The sequence below is a fragment of the Ziziphus jujuba genome, chromosome 2, assembly GCF_031755915.1.
Source record: "Ziziphus jujuba cultivar Dongzao chromosome 2, ASM3175591v1".
Taxonomy (NCBI): Eukaryota; Viridiplantae; Streptophyta; class Magnoliopsida; order Rosales; family Rhamnaceae; genus Ziziphus; species Ziziphus jujuba.
In genome coordinates, this window is record NC_083380.1 from 28610348 (window position 1) to 28635822 (window position 25475).

The 25475-nt window shown below is 34.7% G+C and overlaps 2 protein-coding genes across 3 annotated transcripts; both read left to right on the forward strand.

Moving 5' to 3' along the window:
* The first annotated feature begins 4523 nt into the window (after window positions 1–4523).
* LOC132799061 (nuclear pore complex protein NUP98B-like) lies at window positions 4524–10375 on the forward strand. Its single transcript, XM_060815048.1, has 2 exons — window positions 4524–6665; window positions 10257–10375. Exons 1-2 carry the CDS (start codon window positions 4586–4588, stop codon window positions 10373–10375), a joined length of 2199 nt encoding a protein of 732 aa, XP_060671031.1. The 5' UTR covers window positions 4524–4585.
* Window positions 10376–13526: 3151 nt separating this feature from the next.
* On the forward strand, window positions 13527–17373 carry LOC132800508 (putative disease resistance RPP13-like protein 1). Of its 2 annotated transcripts, XM_060814400.1 has the most exons (2): window positions 13527–16581; window positions 16671–16860. In XM_060814400.1, the coding sequence occupies exons 1-2, from the start codon at window positions 13779–13781 to the stop codon at window positions 16718–16720; spliced, it is 2853 nt and encodes a 950-aa protein (XP_060670383.1). In that variant the 5' UTR covers window positions 13527–13778; the 3' UTR covers window positions 16721–16860. The 2 variants fall into 2 exon arrangements, with proteins under 2 accessions (XP_060670383.1, XP_060670382.1); XM_060814399.1 differs by having other exon boundaries at window positions 13528–17373.
* The last annotated feature ends 8102 nt before the right edge of the window (window positions 17374–25475 follow it).

A 25475-nucleotide genomic window follows, 5' to 3' on the forward strand; every position in this document is an offset into this window, starting at 1 on the left:
CGACGACCAACCTGAATTGGATGCAAACACCTACGAATGACTATGAATAAGGCGAAAGTCATCCAAGGAGTTGAAGACCGCTCAGGAATCAACACATGAGTTAAGCCAACATGCATGGAAAAGATGTTGAATTCGAAGTCCGAGATTAAGTTTTTGAAATTATCTCCGTAGAAGAGAATCGTACGCTTTGGTTGACAGAGGGCCAAGTTCTTGTTACATTGGTTCTACAGGGTCATTGGAAGAATTGGTTTTGTGGCATGCAAGTTAGTACTTTATGGAAAGCAGACATGGGTATGCAGCGTAACTCACGTATTGTTGCTACGAAAGGATATCGAAGACCGGTCGTGTAAGGAGCGACCAGTGCAGATTTTAAATCATGAAGAATGCTGATGGATCAGTAAGACTATTTTCTCAGATCAAAAGTCTCGTGGTGAATTAATCTAGTCGAGAAAGCGATGTGGAAGCTCGAGACACAAATCCGCAATCAATATTTTTATGCGTTTCAGCGACGTAAAAAATTTCGAGAACGAATTTTTGTAAGGGGGGAAGATTGTAACACCCCATCCCGAAGTACACCGAAAATTATCCAACTTTGATCGAGGTTGACCATTGACTGTTGACTTTGATCATTGACCGTTGACCCGAGGGGTCAAAAGTTGACTTTTTGTTCCGGTTGGAATTCTAGGTTGACTAAGGTACCGTTACAAAGTACACGTTGGCACGAGTTCGTAGACTAGTAGCACATTGAAAACGGAGCTACGGTTTGAAAGTTATGAGCAAAACAAATTGAGATCCAAACTGTCCAAGGGTGCCAGAGTTAACTTTTTATTCATGCAAAGTTGAGCTTTGACTCATGCATGGTTGTAAAGTGCTAGTCGATACGAGTTCATAGACTAGCGGCACGCTTAATTTGGACATGTGGTTTGAAAGTTATGGACCTGTAGAGTTTTTCAAATACTGTATTATTTTAATATTATTTTAAACGTGTAACGATGTGCCACGTGTGACTTAATAAATGTAACAATGTGTCACTATGTTGAGATGCCACATGTCAACCATGTTTAATATCAAATTATTTTATTATTGTTGCTTTATGTAATAATATTATTTTTAATATTGTTTAATTAATTTTAAATTATTTCCTTTTATTTCTTTTTCTTTTCTTTTTTCTTTTTTCTTTTTTTTCTTTTCCCCACGTGGGAAAACATCTTCTTCTCTTTTCTTTTCCTTTTCTTTTCTTCTCCTTCTTCCCCGAGCACGTAAAAAAAAAAACCAGCGAGGAATTCTCTCTCTCTCTCTCTCTCTCTCCTTTGACTCTCTCCCCCTCTCTCTTTGACCAACCGTTTGGCTGGATTTCAGTCGCCGGACGGCCACACGCGCCGGCCACCGATGAATCCCAACTCCCCGCGACCTCAACCTCCAATTTTCCCGGCCAGTCGCTGTCGGACGCGCCCAGATCGGGCCGGTGAAGTCGGCGGCGGCCGGTTAAGTTTTTCCGGCGAACCCAGCTCGACCCATACCTCTATTTCACCATTTTCGACCCCTCTGAGTCCATTTCCGGGGTTAGATTGCCCAAAATCCCCACTGTTTGAGAGATCCCTCAAGTTTAAATTTGGCCAAAACTTTCTGGCCAAATTCCGGCCACCACCGGCTGAATTGGGGTCAATGGAGACCGGTAATGCGATCCTCGTTCCACAAGCTTTGATTCGGTATATTATTAGACAATTTTGGTTAACGTTTGTGTTTAACCCCTGGGTATCGGGTATTATTTATCGGAATAAAATATTAATTTATTTGACTATGTGTGAATTGTGTTCTAGGAGTGCCGGTGAGTCGTGGAATTGATCCCATGGTGGATCTTAGGTTAATTGCGTGCTCCAGGTGAGTGACCCACCTTTGAAAATATTTTTGGGGTAATTAATTATATTTATGTCGTGTTAGTTTGATATCTGCAGTTATGCTCATGTGGTGTACTTTAAATATAATCGGGAAAAATATTATTTTATATATATTTACCCGTTGGTGCTAAATGGAATTTTAGGGTCACTAAGAAATTCCCGATTATTATTTTATTGTGATTAAATGGTATTTATTACACATGAGCAAGTATTTTTAGCAATTAATTGTGTCTGGATTTTATATTATTTTTGGGCATAATTGGTTTGAATATTTTGTGAAAATATTTGTTTAAAGTGGTGGTTTGATTTTTATAATTATGCCCTTAGTATTTTATTTGTCGAACCTCGTATTATGGTTTTATTGGTTATCGATGTTTCGTACCGGTTTGTTAAATGAAAATATGTGGGATGGTAAGTGTGAAAATTTGGTATATTTCCCACGGTAATTTTGGAAAGAACGGTACGGTTATAATTGATTTAATAATTATTTTAGACGTACTCATACAATATTGATGTTCTGGTATATATATGTGGTTTAGCGCGCAAGTATTATGTCTCCTGTAAGTTGCCATTGGACCGTGGGCAGGCAAATTTGATATAGTGCACATAGCCGCCCCTCTCCTTGGCCAGGATGACGGTTTGAGCAGCGGTATTGTCGGGACTCCGAAGTGCCGTTTGCAAGTTTCTCTCTTTAATCTCCCCGCCAGTTGGTGCTCGGGACGCTGGGTATCGGAGGGCATCACTGGTATATGGTGTGGTACGTCAAGTGTAAATTTTCAAATAAAATTTCAAACCCCAAAGAGTACAAAAATTATTTATTATAATTTATTACGTTTTATTTATATTTGGGGTAGTTATTTATTTATTGTTTACTAAATTAATTGATCCCTTGGTTTTCGGGAGGTACGAATACCGGGTTTTGTGAAAATATTTTAAAAGGGGAACATTTCCAACGGAGTGAATAGTGAGGATTTTGAGAGAAAATATTACTTGAATTGTTTATTATTTATTATCTATCTAATTATTGGTATTAATTAAATTCCAATATTTGTTATATTATTAATATTAAAAGTGTACAGTAGTTAGGGTCACTCACTGAGATGATTAGCATCTCATATTTTTCAATTCCGTTCCCCTAGGTCCAGGTTGGGAGACCTTGATTGTCCGGGGCGAGCCCAACGTCTCAGTTCGTTGCCGAAAGTCCAAGAAGTATTTTCTTCCCTTTTTCCTTTCCATTTTGTAATACTTCATCTGTCACTGTATTAATTCCACATTTATTGTATAATGCTCTGTATACTGTATTGGACGTGTAGTTATTATTTATGCACTGAGTTGTTGTTATTTTTTTGAAGTGCTGTAAATTGTGGAAACAAATTATAGTAATGTGGGAGGAATAAGGGGATATTTATAGAAGTGTGTTTTCGGTGCAGGAAATTTGTGGTAAGTTCTACCCTTAGGGGAGGTGCTGCCGGATTTTTCGTTGGAGGGTTCGGTGGTATTTCCCTAGGATCAGGGCTTGTCTAGGGTTCCGGAAAGGAATTCTGGATGGGTCCTGACATATACCATTCTAAAAATACAAAAGCTACTCCCGCGAGACCCATCAGGAATACGATTCATAGTGGGAAATTCCATCCTTCTAGCCAGGTTGGGACCTTCAGAAAAAGCTACAAGTAAAAAGGGCTTTCAACAGATGCCACTTGAATTCAACCCAAGCATGCCATCTGTTATACACCTGTCATGTGTTTCTACACTTGTAAATTGGAGGAGAGCTGAATCGTAAATAAAATAGCTCAAGTTGGTATAAATAGTGAGAAACTCGATGAAAAAAGAATTCAATTTCGATGTGTTAACAACGTATAATAAGGTTAATTGGAATTTAGTACCTTTTAATTTGGATTTTTATTTATTTATTTAGTTTGGTGAATTTTTAATTTGAAAGTTGTTATATGGATGACATTGCTGCGGGGCTTAACTTTAAGGCAACGCGGCTCTCATACAATAATATCTCAACCGTGTAAATTTTGGATTTTTTTTTTCTGTTTTTGGAAATTTTGCAAGAATAAACTTTGGCCTTTTAAAATGCAAAATATTTAGTATAATGAATGGATATTTTATATTATAATTTTTTGAGAAATTTTATATCATTGTTTGACATAATAAAAGATAAAATAGTATTGCATATTTTATGTCGAACTATGATTTCCATATTAGTTTGAAAGTTTTTATTTATTTATTTTTAAAATTACTTGCAACGGAAGACATGTACGTATGGCGGTGCAGGGGACTTAAGTTAAACGCAACGCGACTGTGACACAGCCCCAGTAAACAGCACGTATCTTATCTGTTGGTTATTGTTTACGTTTCCTTATAGTAATCCTTATCATGATTAAGATCACTCCATGCACGTCTCTTTGTACACTGTATATATGTGTGTTGTACTGTTCATAATAAAGTAATTATTTCTTTGGTTCTCTGTTTCTGTTTACCCAGACTGTTTCATAATAAAGTAATTATTTCTTTGGTTCTCTGTTTCTCTTTACCTAGACTCTATAAAAAGAAGCGACTCCTCTTCCTTTTTCTACTACTTTCTCATTCTCTCAATATTCTCTCAAAAGATCAAGGCTTGGGATATTCACAACCTCTTAATTACTGGTTTGCAGCCTCATAATTAGTATAAGGAAAGAAAGATGTTTGGTTTTACGAATAACCCTTTTTTTGGGCAGTCATCTAGTAGTCCATTTGGGTCCCACTCGAGCAATGCTACAGCCAATAATGGTTTTGGTGGTCAAACAGGCAGTTCCACCATATTCGGTGGTAATTCATCAACTGGTGTTTTTGGTGTAGCCCAATCTTCATCTTCTTCTTCTTCACCAGCTTTTGGAGCCCATGAGTCCACAACACCAACAACAACAACATTTGGTTGTTCTGGTGGTGGCCAACGTGGTGGGGGAAGCCGAATGACATGTTATGCACCAACAACACCTGAACCAGATAATGGTGGAGCAGTAGCACTAGGAATGTTAGTGTCAATATCAGCCATGCCTGTTTATAAACATAAAAGCCATGAGGAGCTGAGATGGGACGACTATCAGTTGGGAGATAAAGGTGGAGCAGTACCAGTAGTAGAAAAGTTAGAGTCAATACCAGCCATGCCTTTTCATAAAGATAAAAGCCACGAGGAGCTGCGATGGGATAACTATCAGTCGCGAGATAAAGGTGCTGATACTTCGTCTTCTCGGATAAACTTTCCTTCACCAACATTAACATTGGGTCAAACATCAACTCCATCTCTGTTTCCCAATTTAAATGCTCCAAAGCAGCAGTCTCCAGGTAGTTTTACAACTTCACTACAATTTCCTCCCTCCACTGCATCTCCATCATCATCATCATCATTTGAGCAATCAGTGATTACTCCTACTCCTACTCCAGTTCAAGGATCAATCCCTTCATTTGAATTCAATTCTAGCATCTTCAACCCCTCCTCTACAACTTCAATTGGACCACGTCCCCTCCCACTCAATGCTGCTCAGTCGTCTTCATCGACTACACAGTCAAACTTCCTTTCGGCTTCTTCACCAACATTAGCTGGTCAAACATCTTCAACTCTGTTCTCTAATCTATATTCTCCAAAAACTCAACATGGTAGTTTTACAAATCATAGTTTTACAACTTCAGTAGAATTTCCATACAGTTCGTCTCCATCAACATCTGTTTCACCATCGACATTTGTTTCATCAAGCCCAACGTCGTTGATTGTGCAATCAATTGGACCAACTACAACTAGTATCTTCAATCCCTCTACAACTTCATTTGGAAAAACTACCTCTTCTTTTAGGCCAACTACAACTTCTTCCTTTGTCCCATCAAAAATATTCCACAGTGACTATCCTTCTACTGGATTGGTAAACATGTTCTGGGGCACTCCATCAGTAAGTACTAACATGTTTTCAAGCACTCCATCACTAAGTGCTTCTTCACCCTCCCAATCTCTAATTTTTGGTGAGAATAACTTTGAACAATTGTCTGCCACTAAAAGCTCTGCTGTTATACAGCCAAACCCAACACCAGTTGCAACAAATCCATTTGGCACACTACCAGCAATGCCTCAAATGTCAATTAATGATCATGGAGTTCAATATGGAATATCTAGCATGCCTGTATTAGACAAACCTGCTGTTGCAGCTCCTGCTAGAATATCATCATCATTAACTTCTCAACTACACTTATCACAAAGGCGGACCAGGTGGATGCCTGCAACCAAATATCATCCTAAGAATGATGGTCGTCCAAAGTTTCCATTTTTCAGTGTTATTGTTGATGAAGAAACAGACTACATACCAAAAGAACTTGTCATTTGTCCGAGGGATAACCCAAGAGCATTTATCACTTGTCAGTTGAATTCGACTTTTGACAAGGCATCCCCGATAAAGGATGCTACTTGTACACCAATGGAGGAGAATGGAAATAGTTTTGAAGCTGCTTCTGCTATTGTGGTGTATGAGCATGGTGCTGCAGATATTGATGCATTAATGCCAAAGCTGCGACCAGGCTCTGACTACTATACAGAGCCAGGAATCCAAGAATTGGCAACCAAGGAAACCAGCGGCAGAGGATTCTGCTGTCACGTCAAGGATTTTGTGATCGGACGACATGGTTATGGTAGCATCAAATTCTTGGGTGAGACAGATGTGAGAAGGCTTGATATGGAGTCGCTAGTTCGGTTCAACAACCGGGAGGTGATTGTTTACATGGACGATTCGTTTTTGTGTTTGTATAGAATTTATGGGATTTTTTGTTTTGTTTTGTTTTTTTTTTTTTTTTTTGTTTTTTGTTTTTTTGTTTTGGCACTTTACATCACTGAGTAATTGATGAGTTTTGGGTTATAGAATATTTCTGATCAGATTTCCTTTTCCGTTAGTTTGGTCTTGGTTGGCTTTTCTTAATTTGCTCTTGGTTGGGTGTCTACTTGCTTTGGATAATGGAATAGGAAATAGATTGGATGGACAAATTTGGGCAGTTTAATGATTGAAATTGTCTCTTTTGTCTATATTCATCTTTTTATTTGAACAAAAACAAATTTGGCGAGTTGGCTTTTAGATTCTTAAATTTAAAATGTTGTAATTTATGTCTTTTTGGATTATGATCCAATGCAAAATTTTAAATTAAAGGATATTAAAATGCAAATTTATGAAACTGGAGGCTTTAAATACAACAAATTGGACCAATTCACTTTAATATTGGTGAAGTGAGAAACAAATAAAACTGTATAAAAAATGCAACAAATTGTATCAAAGTGCAATTTTTTCAAACTAAAGGGCACTAAAAATTGCAATCTAACACAATGTAATATGAGGTCTGAAATCATTTCGAGCTATCAAAAACAAATCATAATTCCATATTTTGTATAACTCAATAGTTGAGTTCTTTAGAACTTACATACGTAGAAGAAAATCTTAGAATGGAATTTCAAACCTTTCTGTTAAAAGTAGTTGAAAGAATTTCACAGATAGGAGATTAACTTAACAAAGTTCATAATAGATTAATTTATTTTTATTTTTAATTTTTATTATTTTTTTTTCCTATGTATCACATACTTAACATTATTATTCTTTTGCGAAGTAAGTACACATAGTAAGCTATTGATAAGAAATTAATCGCATGGTATACTTTGTGAATATTATTATTATTATATTATTGCTATTTATTTTTTTTTATTTTTTTGACGAAGTGTATACTTTGTGTAAATTGAAATTAAACATCTTAATTATTTCTGCATGTCCAATTAGTGGCCTCTATTACTTTGTTAATCATAATAATTCCAAGTCACATTTTTAGCTAATCACTACCCCCCCCACAAACCACAAAAAAAAAAAAAAAAAAAAAAAGAAAGAAAAGAAAGGATTAATATAAGAAAAGTTAAAAATAAGGTATTTCTTTTCTACAATCTTTTTGCATATTATGGTTTAATTAATTTATGTATTTATCATCAAGCAGGATATTTCCCTGTTTTTCATACAATATATTTTCCTTTAGTAAGGATTGTTCTGATATGCATGCTCCTATTGTCATTGTAGGTGGCTCAAATTTTTTGATCCAAAAAAACAAAACTGCAAGATTCTCTTTCTCTTTTGCTTTAATTAAACGGAAATTCGACATCCCCATTCAAATGGAGCTTTCTTGATTATTTATTAAATTTGAGTATTGAAGTATCTGCACCATACCCAAAACTTCTAATTCTGTCTTTTTCATTCTTTGTTTCTTCTTCTTCTTTGTCAAAACTGAGAGATTTTATGAACAGAGTTTCAAATTTTTTTGGTTATCCATTTTGAGGTGATATCTTATAGAAGAGCAAAATGCATTTTAACACTAACCACGAGTTACTTTGTTTTTCTTAATTGCTAATAAATTATTTTAAACTAACCATGAGCTATTTTTCCTTCCAAAATTTATACAAACCAGCGTATCTGTCCTTTACATCACCTTTGTCATTATTCACCACACTTGTGAGCGCTTAGCAAACCACCCCGCCCTCTCCGCCCCCTTCCCACTTAGAGTTCATCTTCTACGGCTCACCAGATGATTATACATTGCATCTAGAGTTGTGACTTGTGATAAGCTTTCATTCCCAAGTTTTCTCAGATCACAACTATATTTTTTGAAACTTTTTTGTTTTTGAAATAAAGTTCTAGCCAACTTGTTCATTCGATCAGTCTTCGTTTTTTATTAGACGGATGAATTAACAAAGCTGCTTTCTTATTTCAATTTTACCCCAATGTTGCTGCTCTGCTATTCAACATGTGGCTCTGATATATTGCATTCATTCCATCCCATTCATAACGGATTTAATCATGTCAAATCTTTAAATTTTGAATAATGGACTTTGTTAATTCATCTGTGTAATAAAACCATATTTTTCACGTTAATGAAATTATATATATATACACACATATATAGAACTCCAATCTAAGACACTGGATCCAACAATTTACTGGATGTTTAAAGCATATGATAATTAGCTACATAGAGTTGAAATATATCAGCAGCTTTGTTTCTCTACATGTTGCACTCTTCCTTTCTCATATTACACTTTTGTTGCAACAAGCATCTCCTCATAAATTTCGTTAAAACATCTCCTCATAGAATTGGAGGGTTTTGATGATGATCATGATCATCTGCTGAAGAAGAAGAAGAAGAATGGTTTACATTCCCCATTTTCTATTGCTCTCTCTTTTTTCCTCACTTTTTCTCTCTTGAGTTGCAATATTCCATTAATCTGGTTTAGATAGTTTATACATACTTATATACATTACACACACGCGGACACACACACACACACACACACACACACACACACACACACACACACACACACACACACACACACATATATATATATTGTAGAAATTTTCTAAATATATGATGATCTTTTAGCTGGTTACCCGGACTAAGCAAAACTTATGTAGGAGAGAAGTTGTATAAGGTCCACTTATACACTCAGAATACTTTCATGCAACATGTGAAAAACGAAAAGACAGAGAAAGAAATGCATATTTTTTTGAATTATGGTTAGAGCTTTGGTTGTGATATTTACTAGTTTTTCATGGCCTTGATCCTAAATTTATGTAGAAACTTTTGAGCTGTCCATGGCATTCTCATCTAATATATATATATATATATATACATATTTTTTGACAAAAATTCTTATAAAAAAAAAAAAAGAAAAAGAAAACAACATTTGTTTTATTCCTTAACTCCATATCTTTTCATAATTTCATTAATTTTCCAAAGTCATACTAAAAAAAAAAATTAAAGAAAAAACCCTTGATTATTAAGGTTAATTACAACTAGATACATTTCTTTTTTGGGTATTTTTAAGGATAATATCAACACATACATGCATGTATATTTTTTAATTAAAGAATAAACGAAAAATGTATTAATTTTTTTTCCTTTTTCTTTTTTTTTTAATAAAAAAGTAGAAGAAGGAAGAATAAAGAGCAAAATGAGAATTTATTTATTTATCTATCATTATTACTATTATTTATTATTTTTTACAATTTTCAATTCTTAACTCGTTTAGATGAATTCCTTATTCCCCATAGCTGCTGTAAATTTACATAACCACATGCAAGTCAAATCATTAAAGTAAGAATAGAGCTTGGTCTGCCTCTCTTTCCATGTTTAATAGGAAAATAAAGACAATATAGATTAGAGAAGATGAATATGATAAAAATGATGAAATTGCATGACATGTCCTTGTTGTTTGCTATGAATATAAACAAAAGAACAATGTTATAGGACAAAACTTGTGTTGCAAGTAACAAAGACAATATACATGACATGCTCCTATATTTACAGGGCGTAGTGGGCTTTTCAATCCCCAAATACCATATGGACTTCTGTTAGCACAAGTTTTGTTGAAAATTATTTTTGCTATAAGAGACCGTGTGGTGATTATCTTTCTTGCTTGGGATTGAAGATAAAAGCGGGAATAAAAGATTCTTTTTAAAAAATATTTCTAAATTAATATATATTCTTTTCTCTTTTGTAATGCTTGCAGATTAATATTTTACTTCAATTGAATTGGTTGAATAAAGATAGAAAGTGCAATCCTTTCTTTCTCTTCCTCCCTAATCCATTTTCCACCATTTTTGAAAGCTCAATAACCGTGGATTATTGAAACATGGCCTACTTCAATTTTCTTCATAAAATTTCCTATAGATGAGCAAAGCTGGCCTTTACATCACCTTTTTCATCATGGATCATACTTGCTTAGCAAACCTCTCGGTCCTCTCTACTCACTCTGGCCCCAAATCTTTTTAGTTTATTTTATTTTATCATCGAATATTGATTTCATCCTAAAACCTTTCACATGGAAGACTATCCCCCGGACAAATGTACTCATTATTTTGTAAATAATTTAATATTTGTCAAATATGGGTGATGTTTGATTATTCTGATCATATTTTCTTTATTACATCTTAACATTGTTTCTACAGTACTTTCATAAATGAGATATATAAAATAAATTTTGGAATGAAATTGGATACATATTTAATATTTTATGCGATATAAAAATTCGAACTTGTAATTATTGTATGCCATATATGTCATATTTTTTCATTATAATTTAATATTGAAGATGGCGATTTGAATTCAGATTTGATATAATAGCTTTTACTTGGACTGTTTTGGTGGAGACTATTGTATGACATAGTTACTTAGCTCTATTTACCAAAAAGACAGTTCTTTAGCTGTCTTATGGACCGGAATTGTATAATTTGCTCATTTATTTACCATTTTTTTTTCCTTTGAATCACATACTAAAGGTACTTAGCCATCATATTAAAAGTACTTAGCCAATAATATTTTTTTTTAAGAAAAAAATAATTTGTCTATTTTTTTTTTGCTTGAAAAAAAAGAATTTCTTGGTGAGTATCTTCGGTTAGGTTTTGAGAAACTATAAGTCATTAGTAGTTATATCTTTACAATCGTGTAGAAGTCTACAGATTGCCCAGTCTACTACCATCCAACTGTTCTTATCGTCCATTTTCACAATATTTAACATGTAAAATCTACATCAAAGCTTAAATGGAGCTTGTTAGAAATCGAATCCGTAACACCTACAAGCAAATATGATAGATCCGTTGACTTCCTACCACCTAATCCACTATAGCTATATATAAACGCGTCCAATAATATTTCAATTTTTGGACCCCTGAAAGTATAAATATCCATTTTTTCTCACTACTCAAGTCGCATTGTTTTAACATTTACCCTAAAAAAAAAAAAAAAAAGTCACATTGTTTTAACAGTAAATTGCAAGCTGTATAAATGACCAAGCTGGAGATTACAATAATTTTAGTGAAATTACATATTTCCTAACCTATAAGTGTTTTACTGTTTTCAAAAACAATATATATATATATATATATATTTTTTTTTTTACACTACCTTTACATATATAATGGGTATTTGCCCTACCCTTCCTACCTCTGCCTTCCCGTTGCAATTTCAAATTTTATGGAAGTCTTACATTTTTACTAAGTTTCCCTAATACATTTTTACTTTCTTTCAACGTCACTATTTTGGCATGATTTTTGAAAATTTAATGTCTTTAGACATGGTTATAGATATGACTTGTATTAGTATGGATATGGATATGAGATTTAATTCACTTCACTCGGGTTGTAGATATGTAGATTTTTTTTTTTCCTTTTTAGTGCAATGCTTTTTTCTTTTAATTTTGTTCATCTCTCTACAACCTCCTAATCCTTTTTTGCTTTTTCGCTTTGCTGGTTATAGAAATTGGCAAAGTTGTGACTGACATAGAAAATTTCAACTAATTTTAGATAATATATAGTATTTTCTTTGTTCTAAAAGTTAGAATAAGTTTTTTCTTTTAAAGAAAAATAAAATAAAAAATTGGATTTTGAAATTTAAGAATAAATGGTTCTCTATTTTTGGATGTTAGATTCAATTGAGATGCAAAAAAAAAGTATAAAGAAAAAAAAAGAAAAAAGAAAATACACAACAAAAGTAATTCATTTTTTAAGAGAAAATCATTTTCCTCCAAAAATAATTAGGAAATTTTTTAATATTCACTCCTTTATGCTCAACTACGCGTATCAGAAGCCTAATAGGACGAGAAGTGATTCATTATTCAATTGTAATGTAAAATAACAATTTTCTATACATAAATAAGTCATTGTCTACTTATTTACAGCTTATTTGTCTACGTCATTTTTTATCAAATAATCAACTTTCTAATATTAATGACAAATATAGTTTTTTGGCAGGATGCTGTGCGATTCCAAGCAATGATATTTTATAAACAGAGGGAATAGAGGCCAAACAAACGTTCGAGTCAATCAAATATCAAGTGTCTCGTTAATCTTTAAAAAAAAAAGGATCAAAATTGTTCTATCCTATTCTAAGTATTTAAAATTTATCAACCAAAAGTACTAATAATATAAATACGTACATAGACTTATACATAGTTATTTTAATTCCATATATTATTTTTTGTTTTAAATAAATTATTTTTAAAATTGATATATAAATTTAGATCGACAATATAAATTAACCTAATAAATTTTTATTAAATATACCATATCGTTTATTTTATATATAATAAAAAATTAATAAAACAACATGCCCAGTGAGGGAAATGTGAAAGAATCCAATGCGATAATTGTATTGACTGCTGATTGCAGTATTTCTTTCATCATCATTTATTTATTTATTTTTTTCTTTTAATGTATTAGCCAATAAGATTTTTTTCCCATAAAAAGCAAAATAAGATGTGATAGAAAGGAATCCTAATGTGCAATAATTGTATTGACTGCCAGTGCATTATTACGCTTTAGTCATACGCTGTCTCCTCGGGTAATTCACCAAAAAAGCTGTCTCCACAGGTACGAGTGCTATTCATTACTTTTTGACTTTTTTCCCCACTAAGAGAGAAAAGTAAAAAAAAAAAAAAAAAAGTGAAATCTAACGGTCCAAATCCAGTGAACCTTTGTTTTCCATCTTTCAAGCCCGGTTGTTTGGCCATTATCATGGGTGACCCACTAAGAATATGATACTCAGACCTAATATAGTAATTTAACAAAACCACATCTTTCTTCATGTCCAATTATTGCCCTCTCTCCCTACCATTTGGTAAGACATATTTCCAAGCTTGATCAGAGTTTCGGGGCTGAGTTTACACATCCACTGTATATCAATTCCAGATCTCTCATTTTCAGATTTTAAATTTGCTATCATTTTATTAGGGGTTAACAGATCATAAAGCTGTTACTCTCACAACTTCTTTGCTTTTGCAATTCAAATATACAGCTTGTTTCCTTATTCCTGACTACCAAAAACTAATCAACCATGGCTGGTGAAGTTGTTGGTGGAGCTTTTCTCACGGTTTCGCTGGAAGTGCTTTCTTTTAGGATCGGTTCGATCATGGACTTTGTTCGTCGGAACAAAGTTGATGCTGGGCTGCTCGAAAAGTTGGACACCACGTTACTCTCTGCTAAAGGAGTCCTGAATGATGCCGAGAAGAAGCAAGTCAGTGACTCAAAAGTCAGAGAGTGGATTCGAAAGCTTAACGATGCAGTCCACAACGCCGAAGACTTGGTGGATGGGATTAACACTGAAGCTTTGCGATGCGAGATTGAAGGTGGTCAGTCTCAGTCTTCTAGAACCGGTGCATGGTTGTTTCAGCAGGTACGCAACTTCATCTCGTCTAGACTAAATGTTAAGGATGTAGAACAGAGGATAAACGACATCCTTAACACACTGAAATATATTGTGGACCAAAAGCAACATCTTGGTTTGAGTGAAGTTGGTGTTCAACCTATTACATCTTTTCGAAGATCGTGTGCAACTGCTTGGGTGGGAGAATCTGATACCTTTGGGAGGGATGCTGATAAGCAAGCCATCCTTGACTTTTTGTTATCTGATGATGGCCATCATTTATCTGTACTTCCCATTGTAGGCATGGCTGGGATTGGCAAGACCACCCTTGCCCAGCTTGTTTTCAACGAAATTGGTGATAAGGTCATGCAGAAACCTTTTGAAATCAAAGCATGGATTACGGTGTCCGTAGAATCTGATGTATTCGCGTTAACAGAAGCAATTTACAAGGAGGTCACTAAATCATCAGAGTCCACCATCAAGGAAACATTTAAACTTCAACAAAAATTGAGGGACTTTTTAAGAGGCAAAAAATTCCTCTTGGTTCTGGACGATGTGTGGAACGTGGATTATAAGCGGTGGTGTGAGTTGAGGAGTCCATTTGAATCTACTGCTCACGGAAGTAAGATCATTGTGACAACACGCAGTGCTGATGTTGCATCCGATCTAGGTACTGTCCCCAGCCGTGATCTGCAAATACTATCAGAGGAAGATGGTTGGCAATTAGTTAAAAAGCGTGCTTTCAATGATGTAGAGCAAGATGTTTCTCCAGATTTGGAAGCAATCGCTAGAAAAATTGTTCGAAAATGCAAGGGTCTTCCTTTAGCGATCAAATCACTTAGTTGTCTTCTGCACTCTAAACAAGAGATCAAATATTGGGAAAATGTACTAGACGATGATATATGGGATTTGCCTAAGTGCGAAGATATTCTTCCAGCTCTATGGTTGAGCTATTATTATTTGCCTTCTCATTTGAAGCGATGCTTTGCTTACTGCTCCATTTTCCCCAAAGATTATAAAATTGAAAAAAAAGAGTTGATTTTATTGTGGATGGCACAGGATCTTTTGCAACCCCACAAAACAAAAATACCAGAAGAGGTTGGAGAAGAATATATTAATGATCTTGTATCAAGATCATTTTTTCAATATCTCGACCGGAATAACAATGATATTATCATGCATGATCTTATGAATGATTTGGCATTGTTTGTATCAGGATGTTGTTTCAGGTTAGAAGAAAAATACTCGGATGATTCTATAAGGAACGCTCGTCATGTCTCATCCTTGAAATTCCGTACCGATGATGACAAGAAAATAAAGGATTTATGTGAACACAAAGTATTGCGCACTCTACTGAATTTGAAGATGTATAATGTTGAACATTTGCAATCGATGCAATTTTTAAGAGTGCTTTCAGTGAAGTCATTAAATTCGATGGAGTTATTAAATTCAATCTGCAATTTGAAGCTCTTGAGATATTTGGATTTATCTTATTCTTACCTTGAAGAAATACCTGATAAAATTGGTACTCTATATAATTTGCAGACATTATTGTTGAGGTTTTGTTATCAGCTTACTTCGTTGCCGGATTCAATTGGCAATTTGAAGCATCTAAGGTATTTGGACTTAAGTTATAGTTCAATTGAAAAGTTACCTGACACAATATGCCAATTGCACGAGTTGCATACGCTGATATTGAACAGATGTTGGAAACTTACTCAGTTATCAATCAACAATGCAACTGATCTTATCAATCTGCGTTGTCTCGACATTCGTGGGACAGGTGTACGAGAGCTGCCACGTCAAATGTCCAAATTGGAAAATCTGCAAAAGTTACCAAAGTTTGTTGTAGGCAAAGATAGCGGATCCAATATTAAAGAGTTGGGCAAGCTTAATGATCTACATGGTGATTTTGGTATTGAAGGACTTGAGAATGTTGTAAATGTTGAAGATGCTTGGGAGGCAAATTTGATAGATAAAAGGCATATTACAGCATTGGAATTAGAATGGAATGGTGATATTGGCGGTTCAGTTGAAGCCCGGGAGGTTCTTGATGGACTCCAACCTCATTTAGATCTTGAGAAACTACATATTCACAATTATGGAGGTACAACGTTCTCGCATTGGGTTGGAAGTCCTTCATTTTGCTGTATGAAACGGGTGCGTCTTATCGATTGTAAAAACTGTTTCATGTTGCCTCCACTGGGACAGCTACCTTCTCTGGAAAGGCTTGATATTTGGGGATTGGATAAGGTGGTGAGGATAGGGGATGAATTTTATAGTGACGGCTCTGTTATCACTAAGCCATTCAAGTCTTTGAAATTTTTATACTTTTCAGGAATGGAAGAGTGGAAGGAGTGGGCATTCGTAGAAGCGGAGGATGGCGGAGTTTTCACAAACTTGAAGGTGCTTCGGTTGGAAGAACGTCCGAAGCTAAAAGGGGCATCATGCTTGCCTGATTATCTTCCATCCTTGGAAACTCTTCGAATAGCAGGTACAAGTGACCACCTGGTGGCTTCACTCTCAAACTGTCGATATCCATCGCTTAGTTTATTGACAATTGAACGTTGTCGCAAAATGAAGACATTTCCAGGAGGTACGTTGCCATCCACTATACAAAAGATTATAATTAGGGAATGCCCTGAACTGGTGTCACTTTCAGAAGAGGGATGGCCATCAAATTTAAAATCACTTGAAATTAGGGATTGTCGGCACAGCATGCAGTGGAATCTTGGAATGCTCACCTCCCTTACAGCCTTAACTATCAAGTCCATAAATGAAGAAATGGATGCATATCCAAAGGAGGAAGGGCAACTTCCCACCACTCTTACTTATCTTTCGCTTGATGGTCTCGAAAAACTGAAATCCCTGAATGGCAGCGCCCTTCACCACCTGACCTCCCTTCAATATTTGTCCATTAATGGTTGCGATGAGATCCAGTGCTTGCCACAACAAGGGCTGCCCACCACTCTCACTTCTCTTCACCTATCTCATCTTCCAAACCTGAAATCCCTAAACGGAGACACATTTCGACATCTCACCTCCCCTCAAAAATTGACCATTGAATGTTGCGGACAGCTTCAGTGCTTGCCACAAGAAAGGCTGCCCGAGTCTCTTTCGGAGTTGCGGATTCGCGAATGTCCATTGCTAAAGCCACGGTGCGAGAGGGGGATAGGGGAAGATTGGCCTTACATCCGTCACATCACTCGCATAGTCATAGATGGGAACGACATTTGATTAATAATGTCCGCTCTTTCAAAGAAAAAAAAAAAAAAAAAAAAGGAAATAGCAGGTATTTCTTTTTTACAATCAGGTTCATATTATGGTTTTATTTATCTATTTAATTTATTTTTTCATGATGATGATCATCAAGCAAGATGTTTCCCTGCTTTTCATACGATGTATTGGTCTTATATACATGCTCTGTTTTAAGTTCTAGTTACGATTGGTGTTATATATATACGATGTCTTCCTTTAGTAAAGATTGGTCTCATTGTCATTGTAGGTGGCTCAAATTTTCTCATCTAAAAACCACAACTGAGTAAGATTCTCTTTCTCTTTTGCTTTATATTATATCTACTCATTTAATATGGAGTTTATTTTGTCTACCTTTACTTGAGCATTTCAGTCTTCAGCTATTTGATCCCTACTACCGGAGACTTTTTTATGCTTGAAAAGTGATTTTGGGATTTGAATCCTTATTCCAACAAAGCATCACACTTCATTTCTTGCAGTTTCACCCATATGGTTGTTGCAGTCTCATCAGATCCATGCTTTTCACTGATATTCAACATGTGGCCATGATATATATTGCTTTTAGCACCCCCTGCATAACCCATTTCGGATCATTTAAAGGAGTTTTAAATCATATCACAAGAACCTGTGCACTAGGAATTCGAATATATCCACAGCTCTGTTTCTCTGTCTGTTGCACTCTTCCTTTCCCATATTAAACTTTTGTAGCAACTAGCATCTCCTCATTGAATTAATTGTTTACTCCATCTTTATTAGAGTTTTAATCTGCCATATGATATATAGTCCTTCTTGGTGCCTCTTTCTTTGACAGGGTTATCACCATTTTTTTTTCCCCTTTTGTACAACCTTCATTGATCATATTCATTAAATTAATTTGTTGATTCATAACCTTTTTGATAGCCTCTTCTTTCTATCTGTCTGAGGCAATGCCTTGTATAAAGGCTTGAATAGCGCTCATGCACAGTCTTGGCCTGACTAACTGAATCCTTTATTTTTGTCCTTCTATATTAAGTTGTTGTGTGCTTCCTGTGAATCAAATAGTTAGGTGAGGTTGTGCTTGTGTTGATTTATAAATTACCTTCTTTTCAGGATGGCAAAGACAATTATTGATGCTACTTTGAGACTTAGCCTTGATGATTCACCAGCAGTTTGGCTGCTGCTGCTCTTTTCTATGTCTTGACAAATGATGTAAGTTGCAAAGCTCATATGTTTAATGAATCTTCAACAAAATGATGAGTAATTTCAGCTTGTGGAAACATAATAAGATGCAATTCTTTCCTGTAAAGCGAGTTTCAATGGTCTGTTTAGACTTTTAAAATGCAGGGGCTCTGATACACATCATGCCTGTTTCATGAGTATATGAATTTTTCGTTTGCAATTAATTTCACTATATATGTATGTATTTGTGTAAATGGGTACTTGTCTATATAGAAGATAAGCATAAAAGTCTGCTTTCTTTCAGGGCCAAGATGATCACCTTTTGGAATCGCCCAATTGCATTCAGTTTCTAATTAGGTTGTTGAAACCAATCATCTCTACCGCCATTGCAGACAAAGTACCAAAATATCTTCTAGGTCTATCGCTGCACATGGTTGCTCACACCTTCTAAGGTTCATGAGATTATTGTACATTGCAAGGAAATAAAACCAAGCTGTGGGGATGAAAGTAGAGCAGTAAAGCCAGATTTATGCCTAAAATGGATTGCTCTGCTGACTGTGGAGAAAGCTTGCTTAACCACTATTTCTCTTGAAGGTTTGTGCAGTATTGCAGCTGATTATTTTCTTGTTCTATTGCATATCACCATATTCTTCCATTCACCATGGACTACAAACATTTATCATATTTATGCGAATGAATAATTCATCACATGTGGAATACTCATTATGTAGGTGTAATAGCGTGGAGATTCATAATCAGTATTATTGTCCATATGATTTCAACATGGTACTGTTGTTCATTAAGTGCTTGTCAAACTTAAAGATTTTGCATATTGCATGTCATTATAGAATTCCCTGTACTGCTTTTCAGTTTTCTAAATCATCTTGCTCAGTCTGATACATTTTAGAGAAAATAGTTTCTGATGTTGTAAGTTATGGACATAAGTTGCAAGTTCCTTAATTCTTTTATCTTTCATCTTTTTGATGACGAATTTTCAAGCGACTTTCTTTTATTTTGGGTTGGCATGAATATCTATACTTTTTTTCCATATTTGCAGTCAAAATATTTATGTTATTTTCCGTTCTTCCATGCTGATTCCCCTTTGGCTTTCTTTCTGGATCGTGTCATTTCAGAAACAACTGGTACAGTGAGGAAAATTGGGGGCAATTTTAGGGAAAAGTTACAAGAGCTTGGAGGTCTTGATGCTGTTTTTGAGGTTTGCTATAAGCAGTCATTCAGATATGGAAGTGTGAGCCTGTAGATTTGTTTTTATCTCATTGTACATTTCATTAATATTAAAAAGAAGGCACATAAATGGAAGGATATTGAGCAATCAATACTAATTAACTACTTGTGAAAGTTTATCATTTACATTTCACTTGTTCATTGTATAAAATATAAATATCTGTGGTTTAACCCATATAGTGGGAAGTTAACAATGATGATAACATGGTGCTCTACTTGCATTCATCATACGGTGCTGTTGTTTTCTTTTACATTATGGCAAACACACAGAACAACACCTATGGATATTAGTTTGTTATTAATAATTGTGCATGCAGCAGTGGTTTTTCAGTGCTACTGGGCTAAGCAATTTAACGGTCCCTTGGATTAAAATTTCACCTCGGCCATATATTTGTCAGTTGTTTACTTAATTATTATTTATTCAGAAATGCAGTCATATATTTAAATTATTTGGGATTTATGGTAAATTAACACACTTTAAAGTGATATCACACGTATTCTTTTTTCCCTCTGAAAGCATTTGCTATATGTCCTCCATCTGGTTTCGAATTATATTTTTGATTTGAAGTACTTGGTTGTTGTTTAATGAAGATGTCTCTTTTAATGCACCTATTTACAGGGTTGCATGGTCCATGGAAAGTAGCTTGCCTCTTACCAGGGATACAAAAGTTGACAAGGATATGCGGCGCTTGACTCTGCCTTTGAAATGCTTGAACATCATGGAAAATGCCAATTTCTTAAGTAAAGATAGTTAGGTATATTGAATTTCGACATGGGTTCGCTCCTTTCTGTCTTTCCGATGTTGATAAGATTATTTTGGCTTCTTCCTCTATCATGTTAATGTGTAAAACATATTTTTGCTTTCTGGCCTTGAACGCAAACTTAAATGCAAGGGAAACAGTTGTAACAGAGTCATTTGCTTGGAATGAAAGGAAACAAGCATTGTATCTTCAAGAAACTTAAATGCCATAAAGATCCTCTCAGGCAGCTAATGCCTAATGATTCATGTTTTTATTCAAAATCTGGTTGCAGTTTGATAATTTATGGTCTTGATTTCAAGCTCTTTATTTGCTTTAAAATTCATCTGATGCATCCAATAATGAGAACCCTTGTAATCACTCTGATGGCTCTGGCAATGCTGCTGAAATGGCTTTGGCTTTAGTTGCAGACTACCAAGGTAAGTGATAGGATAATTGGCAGGGAATATTGTTATTGCTTTCAAATCTGGTATGGTGGTAAACATTGAATTTCTAATTAGATTATTCTACTTATTGCTGCAGGGGAAAGCAATGAGACCTTATTCATTAATTCTTCTAAGAACTACATAGCTGTTAATGAAGAAGGCTCCAGTCTTCTTTCTGGCTTTCTTCTCACCGTTGTTAAGGTAATTTTTTGATCAAATATATTTTGATATATTTTTCCCTTTTGCAGTTTTCACGTTTAATTCCATGCAGTACTAAAGATTGACGTGGTACTATATCAATGCCAATAATTTAAGCTAATGGGAAGTGGACCCAACCATGTACATGAAGCTGGTACAAAAGATACTTAAATACAAGTAAGACTCCCCCTCAGTTTAAGGTCCTTCCAACAATGAGACGGAAAAATGAGTCTTAGACGTGTGATCTTGTCTTAAAAACCTGAAATCCCTGAATGGCAGTGCCCTTCAATACCTCACCTCCCTTCAATCTTTGTTTGTTATAGGATGCAATCAGATCCAGTGCTTGCCACAACAAGAGGGCTGCCCACCACTCTCACTTCTCTTCGTCTATGGTCTCTTCCAAACCTGAAATCCATAAACGGAGACACATTTTGACATCTAGCCTCCCATAAAAAATTGAGCATCAATGAATGTCATCTGCTTAAGCAGCGGTGCCAGAGAGGGATAGGGTTATTATTTGTTTTCTACGATCTTTTACATGTTATGGTTTTATTTATTTATTTATTTTCTCTATGATGATAATCATCAAGCAAGATGTTTCCCTGTTTTCCTTACGTTGTGTTCCTTTACTAAAGATTGGTCTTATATGCATGCTTTGTTTGTCATTGTAGGTGGCTCAAATTTTCTAATCCAAAAAACACAAGAAGTAGGATTCTTGTTCTCATTTGCTTTAAGTAAATGTAATTATATATACTCAGACATAATGTTCAATACCCATTAAAATGGAGGTCCATTTCCTCTAATTTATGTATCTTTTGTTCTCTGTCATACAGTCCTGGACAGTAGAGAAAAAGAAATTGCAGTAACTCTGTTTTTGGTATGTTACAATCCCTTTTCTTCCCTATTTTAACTCACCTGTCATAAGCTTTCATTTCCAACTTGTCTCCACTGATAAAAGCATAGTTTCGTGATTCCCAGTAGCTGATTCAACAAGATCCATTTCATATCGGCAAGCCTTCTTGGTTTTGAAACAAAGTTCCAGCTGCACTTGACCATTTCACTTCAGGTATTTCATCCCTACTACCACAGACTCTCTGATTGTTTGAGAAGTTGTCTAACAAACTTCATTCCTTGCATTCCCACCACATGGTTGTTGCAGTCTCATCGGATCCCTGCTTTTCACTGATATTCAACATGTGGCTATGATATATTGCTTTCAGCATCCTCTACATAACCCATTTTGTATGGCATGTTTAAATTTTGAAAGGGCTTTCTTAATCCTCACAAAAAACCAAGCTCACCATGAGAGGACGAAATATATAGACCTAAGGTTTGCACTTTTCTAGTGGTGAAGTTGATAAAGGAACAGTTGTGCTTGAGGAGTTTTTATTGGAGGACTGCACCTGGCGTGCTACCCAGTCACTCCCAGTTAATTAGTTCAAGCACTGCTTAAATTTGCTAAAGATAAATAAAGCCTGAAAATTAGTGTGAGAATTCTGTTTTTTTCTTTCTTTTTCCTTTTTTTTTTTCTTCTTCTTTGAAGTTGATCAATGTTGGAAATTAGCAAAAGAAGGTGGAAAATTGTTAGCTTGTGTTTTATTATTGGGTTTACAGAACTCAGCCTTTCTAGCAAGTGGGACTTATATCACTTACTGGTTTGGAGACAGCTAATGTTGTAGCTATTAAAATATTGGCTATTGGGTTTATACTATAAATGAGTTGGTGCTGTCTTTTGATGGGTGTGAAGTTAGTTCCTTTATATATTAGATATGGTTTTGCTTTCTGGCTGTATCGTCAACTTAGCAAGTATAAGAGATGTAATCCTTTTCAGTTTCAGTGAGAAAATCTGAAGTAAACAGAGGGAGTCAAAGATAAAATCATGGGATTTTCTTGGGAAACACTTCTGAGTGTTAATATATCTTGAGTTTGAGTGTATGAGCTGTAAGCGTGAGTTTGTAGAGGTGTTTCCTGGTCAATGGAACCAGCATTCTTCTTGGACAGTGGATGTAGGCTACAATCTGCCTGAACCACTATTTTTTTTCCACCCTTCTATCTCTCTCTATTTTTTATAGTTATTGCTCTGTTTTTGGCCACATTTTCTGGTTTATAATGTGTACGTGTTTTTCATGTTTAGTAGTCTGGAGGGTTTATAGCAGTACATATACAGCTCCTCCAATCTAAGACTGGATTTTTCTTTAGGAATTTAAGGGATATGTAAAGCATATGACAGCAAGCCTTTGTGGTAAAGGTACTGCAACTTGTAATATTACTGCAGCTATTTGTAAGATATGTTTCTCAGTATCTTGCACCCTTTGTTTCTCTTATTACACTTTGATTGCAATTATCATTTCCTCAAAAAATTAATTATTTACTCACCCTTTGATGAAGTTTTAATCTGCCATATGATAGTCCTGTTTATCTGGTGCCTCTTTCCTTTTATCAAATCTCGCTGTTGCTTACTGATCCCTTTATAAATCTACTTCTAGATTTTTTATTTGCAATCTAAACATTAATATATCTTAGTTTTTTTCTAATTACTTAATGAAATTCGTGACAGGGTTATTGTTTGTGCTTCACACTTTGTCTGGATTGAATGGTGTCATTTACCTCATTCCGCTATTGCTGATCTCAACAATTACAAATTTCCAACCAATGGCAGTTTCTCATCAAGTCTAGTACTTTCTTGATTGTTTATTAAATTTGACTATTGGAGTATCTGCAGCATACCAACATAGAACTTAAACTGCAAAACTTGTATTCTTTTTTTTCTTTATTTGTTTTTCTTCTTTTTTATGGACAGACAATGGATGTATACACATATTCACTGCTTTTTTCCTGTAATACAGTTTCAGATTTTTTAATTTTTTTAAATTTTTTGAGTATCCATTTTAGAAGTAAAGTCTGCTTTATTCTATAATTATCAACAAGTATTATCTTTTTTTTCTGGGTAAAAACTTCTAAAGGGTTATTTAGTATCTTCAAGACAAAAGAAAATTGGAATTCAGGCACCACTTTGTGCTGATATATCTGTATAAGAGAAAAATTAACAGTAACCATGAGTTACTTTGTTTTTTTATTTATCACTAGATTATTCTTTTTCTCGTTATTAACGCTTACAAATTAGACATTTTACTTAATGGGATTAAATGAATAAAGTTAAAAATATAAATGCAAATTGACCTTTCTTTCCATCCCCTCTTTCTCCCTTTTTCATTGCCACGGTCTTGAAAGCTCAATGAAGGTTGTTTCTTCCAGCCTAGATAGTTCTACATCACCTTTGGCATGACACTCAAAACACTTGCAAGCGCTTGGCAAACCTTCCCAGCAGAAAACTTCCCAAATCTCCACTTTGAGTTCATCTCTGATGGCTTGCTGGATGATTATTGTGTCCGCACTGAGAATCAGAGAAGTGTGTTGGGATGAAGAAATCAAACTAAGCTGCATTTCAAAGGATTATCTTACTTTCGTCATATTTAAGTTGCAGAGTAGTTGAGTAGCTAGATGCAGGGGAATTGTAGGTGTTTGCTTGGATTCAAGCGGTGTGTCGTCTACCAGATTTCAGTATAGTTGATATCAACAATGACAAGCTTCTCAATATGGCTTTTCCTCATTCGTGTAGCACTTTCTTGATTGTTTATGAAATTCGAGATTACTAGCACAAATCTTTGACACACGCTTTCTCAAAATAAAAATAATAAAGATACATCATGCTCTGGTGACCATGAGTAAAAACTTACGCCAAGCTTTTCTTTTTCTTTTTCTTTTCAAGCAGACGAAGTTGTTTTTTTAGAATAAAGCAGAGAATTAAAAGCAAATGCCTCGTAATTCATGCATTGCTTATTGAGCCATTTCACTGAAGTGCTTTATTTTATACCCGTCAATGTTTTTTACCTTAACTAGGGCCTAGGGGAGGCCCAAGGTGTGTTGTTTTTTAACATTAAATATTAGTTTTTGTTGTTAAATTATTATCTAACATAGAAAATAAATGATACAACTTGACTTATTATATTAATAAATTTCGTTTTCACCGGCAGATTGGTTTACTTCATGATCTTCTATTGAACCAATTGTGTAATTTCATATATAAGTTTTTATTATTATTATTTTTTTTTTCCAGTTAGAAAGGCAAATGAAACTTAAAAATTAGTATTTTATATAATTTAATAATATTGTCCAAATACAAATATAGTATTTAACTATTAAAATTAATTGATAAAAATTGATAAACAAAATTATGGTAAAACTGAAAGGATTTAAATGAAATTTATTGTAAAAAAATCATCATCTCTTTTAGACAATAATTTTAAATTTAAATCTATTTGTAGATAAGAAATAAATAAATAAAAATT